This window comes from Aquarana catesbeiana, linkage group LG01 (assembly GCF_042186555.1).
Source record: "Aquarana catesbeiana isolate 2022-GZ linkage group LG01, ASM4218655v1, whole genome shotgun sequence".
NCBI classification, from domain to species: Eukaryota; Metazoa; Chordata; class Amphibia; order Anura; family Ranidae; genus Aquarana; species Aquarana catesbeiana.
In genome coordinates, this window is record NC_133324.1 from 315,159,308 (window position 1) to 315,176,998 (window position 17,691).

General features: G+C 40.6%; 1 protein-coding gene across 2 annotated transcripts in view; it reads left to right on the top strand.

Annotated features, from left to right (window-relative positions):
• TRPV4 (transient receptor potential cation channel subfamily V member 4) overlaps nt 1–17,691 on the top strand; it is a 159,176-nt gene that overhangs the window by 117,166 nt on the left and 24,319 nt on the right. For both annotated transcript variants that reach the window (XM_073629684.1, XM_073629693.1), the window contains exons 12-14: nt 3,415–3,481; nt 4,247–4,557; nt 7,104–7,231. In XM_073629684.1, the coding sequence (XP_073485785.1) occupies nt 3,415–3,481; nt 4,247–4,557; nt 7,104–7,231 (506 nt within the window). The remainder of the gene's footprint in view (nt 1–3,414; nt 3,482–4,246; nt 4,558–7,103; nt 7,232–17,691) is intronic.

Genomic DNA, 17,691 nt, shown 5'->3' on the forward strand with positions numbered 1-17,691 from the left:
GTCCACATTAGGAGGAGTATGCTACAAAAAATTGACATACAATATAGAAATATATGATTTAAAATTTTAACCATAGTTAAGTTTTAACAAGCCTTAAAGTGGAGTTCTGCCTGCAAAAAAAAATTAAGTCAGCAGCTACAAATACTGAAGCTGCTGACAGTTAAAATAAGGACACTTACCTGTCCAGGGAGCCTGCGATGTCCTCACTCGAAGCTGACCCGTCCCTCGGCTCCGGGTGGAGGCGCCGGCATCTTAAGTAAGGGAATCAGGAACCGGATCAGCGGTAGTTCTATTTCTGGGTGGAACTCTGCTTTAAAGAGTACTGCATAATGAAATTCTTTTTGTACTGGATTTCTAACATCTTACATGTATCTTAGTGTTTACTTGGCACAGTGAAAATCAGTGCTTTATTCACAGAAGCTGGAAATGTTATTTGTGGAAACATTAATGCCTCCAGGTTGTCATATTACAATTCATTTTTTGACAGTTTTAGAAAATTACAGCAACTGCAGGGTGAAATGGAGAGATAATTTTAAATCACATTAAATTAAATTAAATGGCTTGTAGCAATTTTATCTGCTATATATATTTTTTTTTATTTACAGAAGTGAAGTTTACCTTTAAGGCTCTGAGTCTAAGAGATCTGAACTGCTGGTGGGATATCCAATTCATTGAATAGCTGTCAAGCCATGGCTCAGCAGTGAAAAGCGCTACCCACTGGCTGTTTTACACTATGAATGCATTAATGTTGGGTTCACACTATTGCGAATTGGATGCGGTATCCCCACATCCAATTCACAATAGCAGGAGATTGTGACCGGCTCTCTATGGAGCCGGTTCACATATCTCCGATGCGGCTCCGGTGCGAATTTGCACAGGAGCCCTGTGTGTCTTTTGGTCCGATTCAGCCAAAAATTCAGGCTGAAATCGGACCTGAAACGGTGAATTGGGACACACAGAATCCCTGCTGGGAGTCGCATTGGCATCCAGTGTGAACCCAGCCTAAAGCTGTGGCTCAGTAGGAGGAAGGCTGCTGGCCTGTTACAGGGCCACGTCCTAGCAGTTAAAGTGGATGTAAACCCTCACATATTACCCAGTGAAGTGAACAGCCTCAGATGATACACAGGGATGAAACAAATCTCCCTACAAATGTTTTACATGTACAGTGGATATAAAAAGTCTACACATCCCTGTTATGTCAGGTTTCTGTGCTGTAAAAAATGAGACAGATAAATAATTTCAGAACTTTTTCCACCTTTTAATGTGACCTATAAACTGTACAACTCAACTGAAAAACAAACTGGAATCTTTTAGGAAGGTAAAGTAAAAATAAAATAATGGGGTTGCACAAGTGTCCACACCCTCTTATAACTGGGGATGTAGCTGTGTTCAGAATTAAGCAATTGCATTCAAACTCATGTTAAATAGGAGTTGGTACACACCTACCATCATTTAAAGTGCCTCTTATTAACCACAAATAAAGTTCAGCTGTTCTAGTAGGTCTTTCCTGGCATTTTCCTAGTCGTATCCTACAGCAAAAGCCATGGTCCATTGAGAGCTTCCAAAGCATAAGGGGATCTCATTGTTAAAAGGTATCAGTCAGGAGAAGGGTACAAACAAACTTCCAAGGCATTAGATATACCATGGAACACAGTGAAGACAGTCATCATCAAGTGGAGATAATATGGCACAACAGTGACATTACCAAGAACTGGACATCCCTCCAAAATTGATATAAAGATGAGAAGAAAACTGATCGGGGAGGCTGCCAAGAGGCCTACAGAAACATTAAAGGAGCTGCAGGAATATCTGGCAAGTACTGGCTGTGTGGTACATGTGACATCAATCTCCAGTATTCTTCATATGTCTGGGCTATGGGGTAGAGTGGCAAGATGGGAGCCTTCTCTTACGAAGATAAACATCCAAGCCTGGCTGAATTTTGCAAAAACACATCTGAAGTCTTCCAAAAGCATGTGGGAAAATGTGTTATGATCTGATGAAACCAACGTTTAACATTTTGGCCATAATTCCAAAAGATATGTTTGGCGCAAAAACAACACTGCACATCACCAAAAGAACACCATATCCACAGTGAAGCATGGTGTTGGCAGCATCTTGCTTTGGGGCTTTTTTTTCTTCAGCTGGAACAGGGGCCTTAGTCAAGATAGAGGAAGTTATGAACAGTTCCAAATACCAGTCAATATTGGCACAAACCTTCAGGTTTCTGCTAGAAAGCTGAACATGAAGAGGAAATTCATCTTTCAGCATGACAATGACCCAAAGCATGCATCCAAATCAACAAAAGAATGGCTTCGCCAGAAGAAAAAAGTTTTGGAATGGCCCAGGCCTGAATCTGATTGAAAATCTGTGGGGGTGATCTGAAGAGGGCTGTGCACAGGAGATGCCCTCGCAATATGACAGATTTGGAGTGTTTTTGCAAAGAAGAGTGGGCAAATATTGCCAAATCAAGATGTACCATGCAGATAGACTCATACCCAAAAAGACTGAGTGCTGTAATAAAATCAAAAGGTGCTTCAACAAAGTATTAGTTTAAGGGTGTGCACACTTATGCAATCATAATATTTTATTTTTACTTCCCTCCACCTAAAAGATTTCCGTTTGTTGTTCAATTGAGTTGTACAGTTTTTTATAGGTCAGATTAAAGGTGGAAAAGTTCTGAAATTATTTATCTTTGTCTCATTTTTTGTCTGTTAAAATGTCAGAAACCTGACATTTTAACAGGGGTGTGTAGACTTTTTATATCCACTGTATATCTGCTGTCTTTAGCTTTTTATACTGTTTAGAAAGTGCACATCCTGTTAGGAGATTTTCTCTTCCTGGTTAGCACTGCAGTGAAGCCTGGGCGTACAGCCAAGACAGCTGATTTGGGGGAAAGGCACACACCCCCTCTCATCCTAGGTAGAGACTTTGAGCTCTGTTTGTTGAATCATTTAGGGCTCTGCTAATCTATTTATAGCATCCTCTCCAACACAAAACTCAGGCTTCTTTTATCATTTGTGATGGAGAACTTGTTAGGAGTTATTGGGCTGATAACAGAAGAATGGAGTAGGAGACAGCTATGGGACACAGTGCTTTAAAGAGAGATAACAAAACACTGCAGATATATGTACCCAGCTCAAATTTAATGAATCTGGTTTACATCCACTTCAAGAAACACTGTGTAGTAGAGAATGGGTGATGTCTTTTTGGAAATGTCACATATGTTTCTCTTTGACTGCTTGCTTGTTTTCTATATTCTGCATTGCTTTGCCTTAAGAATCTTACAATGCCAGGATTTACTACTTCGTAGACTGATTTGTTTCTCCTTATGATTTATAAAAGCAATACATCCCCTCACGTAATAAGTGCATTATTTCTATCTGAATGTCTCTTAACGTACGTTCTGTTTTCTAGATCCTGTTTAAGGACTTGTTCAGGTTTCTTTTGGTGTACCTGCTCTTCATGATTGGATATGCTTCAGGTAACACAAAGAATATTCCCTATAATCATTCTTAGTAGACTTTTGCATACACACAAAAGCTCTTGCAGCTCAGATGGCTAATAGGTGTTCATCTTATCTCCTCTTTGTATTTCAAATAAATGAGTTTGACAATACAATCAGAATGTAATGGCCAATATGTATTACGACAAAATACTACAAAAATGTTTGTTAGGAATCCACTTCCACTACCAAAATGTATTGCTGAAATCTGAATGCTGTAGGTTACACCATAGGTCTTTGTACAGGCCTGGATTGGTCTGCAAAGAGAAAGGCACTGTGTTGTGGGGGATGGCAGATATTTGTATGTAAGCTGTGGATACCACTTTCCAGATGTTTTTGATTGTGCAAGTAACTCTAGGGAAAGCTTCCTTTTTAATTTGCCTTTTTGTAACTCTTTTTTTTCATAATATTACCATTGACATTCCATATTTATTTGTGCCTTGGTTTAAAGAAAGCCACAGTATTTCTGGTTACATATAAACTAAACATAGGCAATGTAGGTTTGTAAATTATGAGATAGTTGTATTTTCTAATGACACAGCAGGGGTTTTTTCATTTGTGGCATTTTTGATGTTTGAGATCAAAAAGTAATTGTGCTTTTGGCAGCGTAAATAGTAGGTTTGGAGTTACAAATTAAAAAGTAGATGTATGTAACAGAACATTATACGTACTGTGCTATGAGGACACAACATGCAATGCAGATATTTTTGGTAACTTTTTTTATATCCTGACTTCTTTGCATAGCTCTGGTGTCCTTACTGAATCCATGTCCTGGCCCGGAGACCTGCACTGATTCAAATTGTACAATACCTCAATATCCATCATGCCGAGACAACAGCACCTTTAGCAAGTTTCTTCTGGATCTCTTCAAACTAACCATAGGCATGGGGGATTTAGAAATGATCGAAAGTGCCAAGTACCCAGCTGTCTTCATTATCCTCCTGGTGACATACATCATCCTCACTTTTGTCCTTCTCCTTAACATGTTAATCGCTTTAATGGGGGAAACGGTTAGCCAGGTGTCAAAGGAAAGCAAACAGATCTGGAAGTTACAGGTAACATTACTGGCGCAACCTCTAAAAATGTGTAGTTTTATAGTGAAATTCCAGCTCCTTCCTCCTTGAAACCCCTCTCCATTTTTTTGTTTTGTTTCACAAACCTTATTTTCTGCAATCTACAGACTGGTCTGGTGATATGAGTACTTCCTTCTCTTCAGTGAGGTTGGGCAGTCCTTTCTTCCTGAACAGAGGGTCACTCGCACAATATGTCAGCGTTGCTTAGTTCAGAAGTATTTAGAGTCAAGGCTGTGTGATTATATACCCCTGGGGGTGGGGGGTGTATGACAACCTGGGTCTACAGGAAGTGGGCTGCATAATGAAGTTGATTCTGGGGCTGTTCCTTTTTCTTTACAACTTTGATACTGTTTAGTCAGTTTCTCTTGACTGCCTGTCTTGTAAACACAACAGGAAGTGAGAGGAAAGCTGCCTAAAGAGAGGAAAATGTCCTCTTTGACAGTTGTCACAAGAACAAGTTGAAAAATGTTGGGTTTTCAGTCCTGGCGGCAGTGGCTTCTAGGGCAAATGGAGGTAATCACACGATCTGTGACAGATGGCGATGAAAAAAAAAAAAACTGACAGGGGTTCTAACGCTATGCCACTTCATAAGGGTAGTAAACCGTGGCATGTAAAATAAAAACAAAAATCCCCTGAAAGGTAACACCATATGTGCTAGTAGGCATCGCATATTGGCACATTATGAAATACTTACCTTAGAATGAAGCCCTCCAGCGGCTCGCTGTCACAGCTGACTGGTCTTCCATCTTCCCCTGGTCTTTCTTCCGGTTTCGCGAGCTCCAGCTATGTGAGTGGCCGGAACCGCGATGATGTTGGCACCGAGCTCTGAAGATCTGGCACGGTATGCGGGACCTTCAGAGCGCGTGCCGGTGATGTCACTGGCTGCATCCAGTCTGAATATCTCTTAAACACTGCAAGTTTATGAGATATTCACTGTACTTGCAGGTAAGCCTTATTATATGTACAATTTTGAAAAGAGTTTACTAGCGCTTTAAAGATCTGAAAACTTTTTTTGTTTTTATACAATGTAGATGGTTATCCTAGAGGAGAAAGTGTTTTGTTGGAGGGGGAAAAAAAATGTGAGAAACAAAAGTGCTGTATTTACTAAATTTCTGAATGTTCACATGCATTCCACTCATTCCAAATTATTATTATTATTTTTTTTTTTACAAATGTTTTTTCTAGGCAGGCATATTTCAATCTGTGCACCAAAACACCATATCCATATCTTAACTACTGGTTGTATCTTTAAAATTGTACACAAAAAAAGCCCAAGGCTGTAGATCTTTCTTAAGCTGATAAAATAGTTTCTCACCCATACACCACATCATTACTGCAAGCACACTCAAATCTTTGTCACTCTATGTAAAAAAAAAAAAAAAGGCAGCTCTCTAAAGCATGGAGAGTCTTTTAGAATCGGAATATATAACAACTGAACATGGATTGGATTGTACTTACTAAGGTAGGATGCTCACAAAGTGTGTTGATTGGTAGGTGGTGGCTTAACAGAATATTGCTGCTCCAGTTTGAAATGCATAATTGATAAGCAACTAATTTTCAGAGCATCACTAACATACCCATATATGTGAGAACTTGAGTTATATTCAGTGCTAGGATATGCCGGACACACAGCTTATTGGTTTCAATCTGAAGAACGTGCACTGATGCAGAGAAATAAACATTTGCTGTGCTGAACTAATATGGAGGAAGAGCAGCCTTCATTCTTAATAAGCAAATATGCATGCCTTTTTACATATGATAACAAACAATGCACAAAATGTTTTTAATTTGACACACATAAATAGGAATTATTATTAAACAGATTACATGTTTAACATCCCATGGAAGAAAAGGTTGGGGTATTGCCTTAGTTAAAGCTGGGCCCCAGATACACAAACTTTCTTTCAAATATTTACTTCGCCAGCCACAAAGGACATAAATTCACTTTGTGTGCACCAAATGCCTTTTGTAGATTCAGATATTACCTTGTAAAAGTAGTGACATCATCACTGTGCCTTAATTGGCCTCTGCAGAAAGCAGAGCTGTGGAATGAGCCCATCAGGTCTTCACACTGCAAGCTGCCTGCAGAATACAAGAAAAAGTGGATACAAGACCTAAAGGTAACGCTTCACACTGGATCACTGCATAGATCTGGAAGAAATACGCAAAGGGATTTACTAAAACTGGAGAGTGCAAAATCTGGTGCAGCTCTGCACAGAAACCAATTGGCTTGCAGGGTTTTTTTTTTGTCAAAGCTTAATTGAACAAGCTGAAGTTAGATGATTGGCTACCATGTACAGCTGCACCAGATTTTACACTCAACGGTATTCGTAAATCAACCCTAAATTAAAAATACACATTCCTTTTCTGTGTTAGACAATATGTTCTTATCCCAAAGTTCAGCTTTAGCGAGTCAGATGTTCTTTTCTTCAAAGGTTCACATATACCATATAAATATTGCATATAATGTAGACTTCTTTTTAAATATTGTGTACTGCTTCTGCTAATGAATCTCTCTCTTTTATTAGTGGGCCACCACCATCCTTGATATAGAAAGGTCATTCCCTGTATTTATCCGTAAAGCATTCCGTTCAGGAGAGATGGTAACCGTTGGAAAAAATTCCGATGGCACCCCTGATCGACGTTGGTGTTTCAGGTAACAAAAATGTTTCTTGTATAGTGCAAAAGTTTGTTTATATTCACCTTGATGTGACTTGGGAGGAGCACCAACTCATGAATAAAACAAAATGGTTGGCAGTACGCTTTTTTAACAGTGAACAAAAAATAGATTATCTGCAGGAGAGTTACATGGCATGTGCCTTTCTACAGTTGAGATAGAAATCACAAATTTACACATGAAAAAAACAACCTCACCCGAGCAATTTCAAGGGGAGATTTAGTGAGCTGCTGATGCTTGGTGATCAGGTCCCAGTGAGTAATAACTTCTGTTTAATGATGTCAAATATAACTTTATTCAGGAGCCCGTTAATGCACAGAGCCAACTTTCTAAAATACAGGCTGTCATATTGGTGTGCAGATTTGAGAGTGATGAACTAGATCTATTTATAGGAGGGCGGCAAATCCTGTGTACCTGTCCTGGAAGAGTCCTGAAGAAGTGGTTACTGGTATATAAATTGTACTTTTAAAAAAGTACAGAAAAAAGGTCTGTGCATAGGGTGATAAGACATCATAAATGAGAGCTAGTAACACCCATGAAGACAAAGCAAAATTAAATCTATCTGGAATTTGTCTATACATTGTAGACTTCCAAGGACCTTTTTGTTTTGGCATGTTCTTAGCCATGATATTCTGATTTCTTTTTGGGACAGCAAAAAGACACCAGCTACCGAACATCTAAACATATGCTAAGATAGTTCTGTAAAGGATACAAAGGTTTAGTTCTGCCTTCAAACAGTAGTATACTATAAAAAGTGAAACTGCAATTTTAATTTTTTTTTTTTACTTGTAATCCAGAGGCCACTTAAAAAAAAAACAACACACACAAACCTTTCACAAGCAAATTTTTGCGTGTTTTATTTTTATACATCTAACTACACTAAACAGTTTTTTTCCTGATTGTCAAATTTACTTGAGGGAATTATAAAAAAACAAAAAAAAAAATGATTTTAGGACCGTTCATTTATAGAATAGTTTTGTTGCTGGTAAATTATGCAGCTGTCATTCTACAAGCAAAACATTGTCTCTTTGATTATACAGCAATTCCCAAGCAATTTTAACAGAGAAGGCTCTACTGGTAAACAATTTGTTTCTCATTTGAGATTACTTTGGCTGTGCGTGACTGAACCTGGTGTGGTGTGTGTGTGTAGAATGTATGGTTCTTAATTCTCCAGTTGTACAGAAGTACCGTAATGGATTGAGAACTGCAACTGGATTAGTTATAAAGTAATTTAAATCTATCTCTAGATTGGAGAATTTTTAGTTGCTGAGAAATAATCAGCCTCGCATGCAAATACTTCATATGCTTTAATGTACAGTAACATTTTTTTTATTATTACTGTGTATCTGGCTAGCCTTTAAGCACTGCATGGCATTTTTATTGCTCTGGAACGGGAAGGGTTACTATAGATAGGTTCTAGAAGACAACACACTAGTGTTGATCATTAAAGAGGGGTGCTGTGTTGGTTCCTGCTCTAAAACCACATTTTAATTTGCATATTAATGAAGTCTCCAGCTATACCACAAGGCACAGCATGAATTAACAGATGGTATTTAAATCTTCTAGTAAATTCGAGAGACAGACAGAGACTGGCAATTATAGCAGTATTTAATGGAATATCTGTTATTGATTCATAATTAGACCTCATTAGACCCTTGTCTATCTTTGTGTCATTCTCAGTTGTGACGAAGACACTCTCTTGAGTTGGCAGATGGTTAAACTCGTTCACTCTGTTAATTGTGAGGCCTAAATAACCATTTGACCCCAGAATGATCAACATTTAAATTAAGCAGCAAATAAAAGCACATATTACATTTTACAGAAAATGTTTTACATAGCAGCACAGCACAAATATAAAGGAAAGGAAAGCATATGAGTTTGGCATATAAATATGACAGTAAAATAGACTACAAAATTTGATTAGGTCAGAAGGTTTCCCGGAAGAGAAGAAAAGATGCCAGTAACAAAACAAACTGTTGAATTCTGATGTTCACATAAGATGGGTTTAAAGAAACAGATGGATTTATTAAAATTGGATAAAAGAAAGCCACAGAAATTGCTCATAACAACTTGGCAGCTGCCATGTTTTATTTTCCCAGTGTGTGTTACAGACTTAAAGGATAAGTTCACTTTTTCAAAAAAATAATAAATACACATTTTTTTTTTGCAAGTAAAAAAAAAAAAAAATGCAATTTTTTCTTCTTTTTGTTAGGGACCTCTTAAAAATTGCATCCTTGATCAGCAGATCGTGGGTGTAATGCCACGGTCCTGCAGACTGTCTGTGTAGCTGTCTGCCCATGCCTCCGGCACTGGCATGCAGTTACACTTTGACAGGAAGCTCAGTGAACTACCAAGAGCGATCAACAGCGCCTCTGGTAGTTCATTGAAAACTACAAGCCAACAGCCACAAAATGGAAAATTGTGTACTCACCTTTCTGTAATTTTCCTTTCCTGGTGCATCTTCATGGCAGCATACAATGGGCTGTGGCTCCGTCCCCACAACCTGATAGGACTGGTTAACTATAACTCAAAGACAGACCCGCTTCACAGCATTCTCTGTAACTCTCACCATTTGGGTGGGAATCTGTATGCTGCCATGAAGATGCACCAGGAAAGGAAAATTACGGAAAGATGAGAATACAATTTTCTGTTTTTCCTGGTGCATCATGGCAGCATATAATGGGAACTAACTGACCATACGGCAGGGTGCAGGAAAAGATTTGTAATGATCAGTAGCATAAGTATGCACTGTGAATTTTCCAAATTTTACTGTTGTGAGCCGGGTTCACCTATTAAAGTGTAATATAGGTGCCCTGGGAGGACCATATTGCTGACTTGCAAATACCCTCAGCACTGAACTATCCACAGAGCTGGCACTGCCCTAATTGAATGTGCCCTTAAGTCCTCCAAAACAGGAAGGTCTTCTGAAGAGTAGGCTCTTTTAATTGTCTTAACAATCTAGGAGTTGACTACATGTTGATGCTGACTGACCCTGCCTTGAGCCACGTTGGAACCTAGTACAGATTTTAGCTTTCCTGAATGAAAAGGTAGCTGCCAAGCAGGTCACCAGAGTTAGATCAACATCCAGCGGATGTGGTTCTCTCACTCAACCTAGAAAGACAATAAATTGGCTTCCTGGTTAAAGTGGAAGGAGAAAGACACCCTATAGATAAAAGCAGTCTGGAGTTTTAGGACTATTTTGTCCGGGTAGAACATTAGGTGAGGCTCCTTGAGTACAAAGCCTGCAGCTCTGACACCCTTTTTTACAGTCGTCGTAGCAACCAGAAATACGGTCTTCAGGGTTAGATTGCAGAGTGTAGCCAATTCTGTAGGATAGAAATAAGGCCTTGATAGAGATGAGGACCAAGCAAGTCCCACATAGGGAACAATGGTTTCCTGGCAGGTCTATAACTTCATGCAAGCCTTTTAAGAACTGCATCACTAAAGGGTCAAGGACTTCTTAAACTGTAATTGTAGACAAGGCTGAACTTTTAACTTTAAACATATTTGAACCTAGGCCCCTGTTCAGCCCCAGTTGTAAGAACTGCGGAAACCTTGGCTGGTTTGTGTGATAAAGGACTCTCTCTTGCTGTGTGAGATCTGCATAATTTTCCCATATCCTCTGGTAAGTCTTATTCATGGAGACCTCTGTCTTGACACAAGGTAGCCACTACCTGCACTGAGCACCCTTGACTTGGTAGCCTCCACCTCTCTACTTCCATGCCATCAAAAGTAGTCTCTTGGAGCTGGATGGCAAAACTGGCCATGAGAGAGCAAATCTGTCATCACTGGAAGAGGCAGTGGTGACTCAATCCTTAAGTGTAGGAGAGACAGACACTAGCTCCTAAGCCAAAATGGTATAATTGCAATTATTGATACAGGAAGTTCCACTGACAGCATAAGAATTCTACCCTTCCACTGCTATCCAGGCACAGTACAAATCTTGCTCCTCTTCTAAAAGGTGTGAATGACAGAAGGCCTTTGAACGCTACTCAGTTCAAAAGCATTCAATACTATGCCTCATAAGTTGAACATCCCACGACCTTGAGCAGCCTGCTCATTGAAATGCATCCCCCAACCTTTCTAGCTGGAGATTGATGTGATAATGTTCCATTCGAAAACAACAATTGGTCAGTTATGAAGAACCAAGGATACTCCTGCACTGTTTTGCTAGAAGAGACTTTGCTCCCAAAGCACCTTTGACTTTCTCTATCAGAGGACGGATCGTGGAAGTTCTACTGAATTTTTCCCATCGCTATTGCAGACAGTAAGACCTTTGTGAATACCCTGGGGGAGATGTACAGATCGAAGGGGAGGCACTGAAACTGGTAAAGGAATTGAGCATGAATTGGGACAAGTAGGTGTCTGATGATAAACCTACAGAGCATCCAGTCTCCCAGATTTATCAATAATATAACTGATTGGAAGTTTTCTATCTTGCACGACTCAAACTTCCTGTGCTGGTTGAGTTTTTTTCAACTTTAGAACTGGGCAGAGATTACCTGATTTTTTTTTTTTTTTTTTTTTTCGGAACAGAGGTGAACCGAATCCTCATCTCCTCTGGGCAACTGGAACTTTTTATTTAATCCGGCTACAAACTGAACCAGAATTTTTCACTTTTCCATCAACTCTGGTAGCCTGGCTGACTGGAAGAAATTGAAAGGTGGACATCCCACCTAGCAACGTTATATGATCCTTATGCTCATTGAATTACGCCCCTGCGTGGGTGAATGTTTGTCATGATGTTATACTTTTTCAATAAAAATTATTGTACCAGGAAGGTGGACATCCCTTAAACTTTCACCAATGTCACGCCAATATAGCTGACATGGCCCAATGATCCTGAATATTTTTCCATCCAGGTGTGTGCGCGAAGCTTCACACAGGCACACCCTGGATGAGTGCATCCTTAAAAGGACTTCCACTATTCTCCCAAGACAGATGCCTTCGATTTTTAAGGGTTCAATAATGAAGATTGGGTACTTCTCCAGTTCCTTTACTAATCTTTTTCCCTGTCTGTAGGATTATGCTAGACCGTTCTAAATTTTCAGGTTTTTTGTCAGATGATATTCGCCCTTACCTCCTAGTGGTCACCCTTGAGATGGCTATATCCTGTCTACTTCCAAATAGGTTGGATCTGTTGTCTGGTATCTTGCACCAGTTTTATTTTTAAGGCGGGATCCACCAACCATTGCTTTAGCCATAATGCCCTCCTTGCCATGACCGCGGGGAACACTGCTTTTGAAAAACATCAATTGACGTCTACTGACACGGAGTCTACCAATTTCAGTTCTTACACAGCTGTTACCACCTTGTCTCTTCACTTCTTCCAGAAGGGCTTCTTTAAAGGGTTACTCCACTTTTCTTTTCAATCTGCAGGGCTGTAATTTCCTGTAAAATGCAATATGGCAGAATGTGTACAGAACACCCCCCTGAAAAACATAATTTCCTGCTTGTGTGATTGGCTCACTGATTTTCCCAGAAGTCTGCACTAAGATTCAAGTCAGATTTTTGGCATCCACTGCAACAAAAATGTAATTTCTGGTAAAATACTCCCAGAGTCCTGCAGCCACAGCAGCTGTTACCACTCCCATTAGACTCACTCAGCACATGGGCTGGTTATTGCTGGTCTGTCAGCACCTGCCGATGCTACAGCAAGGTGACATGTCTTGCCAGCTGCAATAATGAGGCATCCACCATCGGAGGAGACTACAGCAGGTTGACCTTTTAGCTTTTTCAGGGTATATAGTTTTGACAACCTGTTTATACAGGCCTTTTTCTCTGACCCCTTCCGTTCTTCCTGGATTAACTCCAGTTATTCAGTGATGGGAATGAGTACTTTCTAACCTTGTGGAGAGTTTTTCCTCCACTTCACCCCAGGCATTTGAGTCCTTAACTGCCCTTGCAAAAGGCTCTATTGGGCAATCTTTGAGGCTCGTGGCCCCTTTAACACTTTCTTCCTCAGACAAGCTTTCCAATTTGGACACCACCTACTGGCTCTGGCAGGAAGTGCTAGGCAATTGGCAAACTGGGGATTACAGGCTTCATGTATCAACTCCTTTGGCTGATTCTTTAATCAATGCGATACTTTCCAGACATCCCCTTCTTTGTCAGTTGTCGCTACATCCAAGCGACTTGACATTCTAGCTTGTCAAACAATGACTTTCCACCACAAATGTAGACAGGAAGCAATAATAATGAGAGGTGAGATGATGCCCTTGATCAATGTTGCCCGAATATCTGCGCCTAAATGGTGGCTGTTCTGTCTTTTATAAGGCTCCCTCCATCTTGAGGTCCTTGCAGGATTGTATCCTGCTTGTTCCAGGCAGATTTGACATACTAGCTGGGCAGGCAATGACTTTCCACAACAAATGCAGCGACTATTATGACTGGTAACTTGTGATGTTTGTACACGGGGAGCAATGACAATGAGGGGTGAGATGATGACCTTAATCAACATTGCCTGGAGGTCTGATCTTAGATGGTGACTTGTCTTGACCCTTAGAAGACTCCCTCCATCTTGTGGTCCTTACAGGACTATAGATATTCTCTCTTTTTTTTTCTCAAGTTTCACTACTTGCCTAATTACTGTACCTTAAAAGCAATGGGTGGTCTTACCGGGCAGCGTTGCCCATAGAAACAGAGCAAAGCAGCAGACAAATGAAAAACAGCAGAAGTCATCCCACAGCAAGCATTGAGAAGGTATAGAAATAGATAATAAATAATAAAGAGCACAATGATGCCAGAGCAACACAAAGAAAAGATGGGAAAAGCCCAGGAGCATGCTATAAAATGGGAAAACATACCTGCAAACAATGACCACTTAAGCATCCAGCATGCATGAGTAGAGAGCTCCACCATGTGTTGCCCAAAAATGCCATAAAATCATTTAAAACTGTCACATTTTGCCATTAGTTATGATATCAGTAACTGAGCATGCTCAGATCGCCATAAGCTCTGGCCAGAAAACTGGTCACAGTGGCCGCATCACTTCCTGCCACTCATGCTCAGGGTGTGCTTGCACTACTGCAGCCATCTTGGAAATGGCAAACGCCCACAAAACAGAGAAAAGAAGTAAAAGGCTTATGGAAAGCAAAGGGAAATGCTTTCACTTACGTCAAAGCTTTCTTTGACAGGCCTGCACCATCAGAATGGGGCTCCAATCATAAAGCTCATGTAGAGGCTGTACAGGAAGGACTACCACCCAGGAGAGGCTGAAATATGCCCCCCCAGACCACCAGAATTGGGCTCCAACCATATAGTTCATTTAGAGACTGTACAGGAAGGACTTCCACCCAGGAGAGACTGAACCTGGCTGGGGCGACAAACGGTAAGGGATACCTCGCAACTCCAGTCCTGGTCAGGTGAGGAAAAAGGAGAATGCCGTGAGCAAAGGTCTGTCTTTGATTTATAGTTAACCAGTCCTATCAGGTTGCAGGGGCGGAGCCACAACCCATTGTATGCTGCCATGATGCACCAGGAAAGGCTTTTATAACCGGTTACAAAAGGTGAACTTCTCCTTTTTTTAGCCTTGTTGGCAGTTACCTGTTTCTTCTCCCCTTTTTTGTTAAATAATTGTTTGTACTAAGTTTGGTGTCTTGGGCATGGGATCCTCAATCTTTGGATTAACGCCCTTACAGGATGTCTTCAATTTACAAGCCGACCTTCATGCACTGTCTAATAGGGCAACTAAGTGGCAAATGAGGTTTAATGTTAATAAATGTAAAGTTATGCACTTGGGGGCTAAGAATATGCATGTTTCATACATACTAGGGGGAGTACAACTGGGGGGGTCCATAGTGGAGAAGGCTCTGGGGGTTTTGGTAGATCATAAGCTCAATAGTAGCATGCAATGCCAAGCTTCGGTTTCCAAAGCGAGAAAAAAGTCCTTTCTTGAATTTAAGAGAGGTATAGACTCCAGAGAGAGAGAGAGAGAGATATCATTATGCCCCTGTACAAATCATTAGTAAGACCTCATCTGGAATATGCAGTTCAGTTTTGGGCTCCAGTTCTCAAAAAAGGATATCAGGGAACTGGAAAAAGTGCAGAGAAGGGCAACCAAACTGATAAGAGGCATGGAGGAGCTCAGCTATGAGGAAAGATGAAAGGAACAGAATGTATTCTCTCTTAAGAGGAAATTATGGGGGGGGGGAATATGATCAACATGTACAAATACATAACTGGTCCATATAGTGAACTTGGTGTTGAGTTATTCACTTTAACCACTTAAGGACCAGCCTCGTTTTGGAATTTAGGTGTTTAAAACCGTTTTTTTTGCTAGAAAATTACTTAGAACCCCCAAACATTATATATTGGTTTTTTTTCTAACACCCTAGAGAATAAAATGGCGGTCATTGCAATACTTTTTTTCACACCATATTTGCTCAGCGGTCTTACAAGCGCGTTTTTTTTTTTTGGAAAAAATTCACTTTTTTGAAAAAAAAAAATACAACAGTAAAGTTGGCCCAATTTTTTTATATTGTGAAAGATAATGTTACGCCGAGTAAATTGATGCACAACATGTCACGCTTCAAAATTGCGCCCGCTCGTGGAATGGCGTCAAACTTTTACCCTCAAAAATCTCAGACACTTAAAAAATTCTACAGGTTGCATGTTTTGCGTTAGAGGAGGTCTAGGGCTAGAATTATTGCTCTCGCTCTAATGATCGCAGCGATACCTCACATGTGTGGTTTGACCACCGTTTTCATATGCGGGCGCTACTCACGTATGCGTTGGCTTCTGCGCGCAAGCTCGTTGGAACAGGGTGTTTAAAAAAAAAAAAAAAATTTTATTTTATATGATTTTATTTAATTTTTACACTGTTTTAAAAAAAAAATGTAAATGTAAACATCCCTTGTAATAGAAAAAAGCATGACAGGTCCTCTTAAATATGAGATCTGGGGTCAAAAAGACCTCAGATCTCATATTTACACTAAAATGCAATAAAAAAAAAAAGTAATTTAAAAAAATAACATTGAAAAAAATATGCCTTTCAGATGTATGGGCGGAAGTGACGTTTTGACGTCGCTTCCGCCCTGCAGTATCATGGAGACGAGTGGGCGTCATCTTCCCCTCACTCGTCTCCATGCACAGCTAGAGGATAGACGCGATCGTCTCCGCCGCTACCGACGGCTCCGGTAAGCGGCGGAGGGCACCGGATCGCGGCAGGAGGGGCTCTCTCCCACCACCGATAAGAGTGATCTCGCGACAAATCCGCTGCAGAGACCACTTTTATCTTATCTTGTAGCCGACCGCCGCACGAAAACGGGGATACCGGGGTTATGGCAGCTAGCTGCTGCCATAACAACGGTATCCGCCCCCCAAAAAAGGGACGTACATCGGCAGTCGGCAAGTGGTTAAGGTTATCACAGAGGACAAGGGGGCACTCTTTACGTCTAGAGGAAAAAAGATTTCATCTCCAAATACGGAAAGGTTTCTTCACAGTAAGAGCTGTGAAAATGTGAAATAGACTACTTCCAGAGGTGGCTCCGGCAAGCTCAGTAGTTTGTTTTAAATAAGGTCTGGATTATTTTCTAAATGTACATCATATATAGGTACGAACATTTATAGGTAAAGTTGATCCAGGGAAAATCCGATTGCCTCTTGGGTGATCAGGAAGGAATTTTTTCCCCTGCTGTAGCAAATTGGAGCATTCTTTGCTGGGGTTTTTCGCCTTACTGTGGGTGAAGGATTGTGTATATGGGATTGTATGATTTATTTTTATTTTTTTTGGTTGAACTAGATGGACTTGTGTCTTTTTTCGACCTATGTATCTATGTAATCTGCAATTGGATTTTGTTTTTTTTAATAAATAGCCTGCAGGTAATCAAAATTGGTGAGAAATCTTTTTTTTTTTTTTTTTTTAAAGTATAGGTACTTAACAGGGGTATGTGTTAAAATGATGATTGTAAAGGTTGTTTTTTTTAATAACAAACATGTCATACTTACCTGCTCTGTGCAAGGGTTTTGCACAGAGCGGCCCCCGAACCTCCTTTTCTGGGGTCCCCCGGAGGCGCTCCTGGTTCCTCCTCACCGAGTGCCCCCACAGAGAGCCGCATTCCATGGGGGCACTCGTACGGGCGTGCTCCCATGTCCGCCCTGCCCCCCGACTCCCGTGTCACTGGATTTGATTGACAGCTTCTATTAATCTGTCAAATGAGGACCCGAGACAGCGGCTGGAGCTGCTGGGCTCATTCACATCGCTGGAACAATGGGGATCAGGTAAGGAAAAGGGGGGGGGGGGCTCTGGGGGGCAGCTGAAGCACAGGTTTTTCACCTTAATTCATTAAGGTGAAAAACCTTGAGACTTTACAACTCCTTTTAAGGCCAGTATTTGACCTGTTTTCCTGTGCTGCTCTTTATGAAGGAAATGCTGTCATTAAATTTACGGATCATACTAATATTGTAGGCAGGAATATAATGACGAGGCTCTATATCGG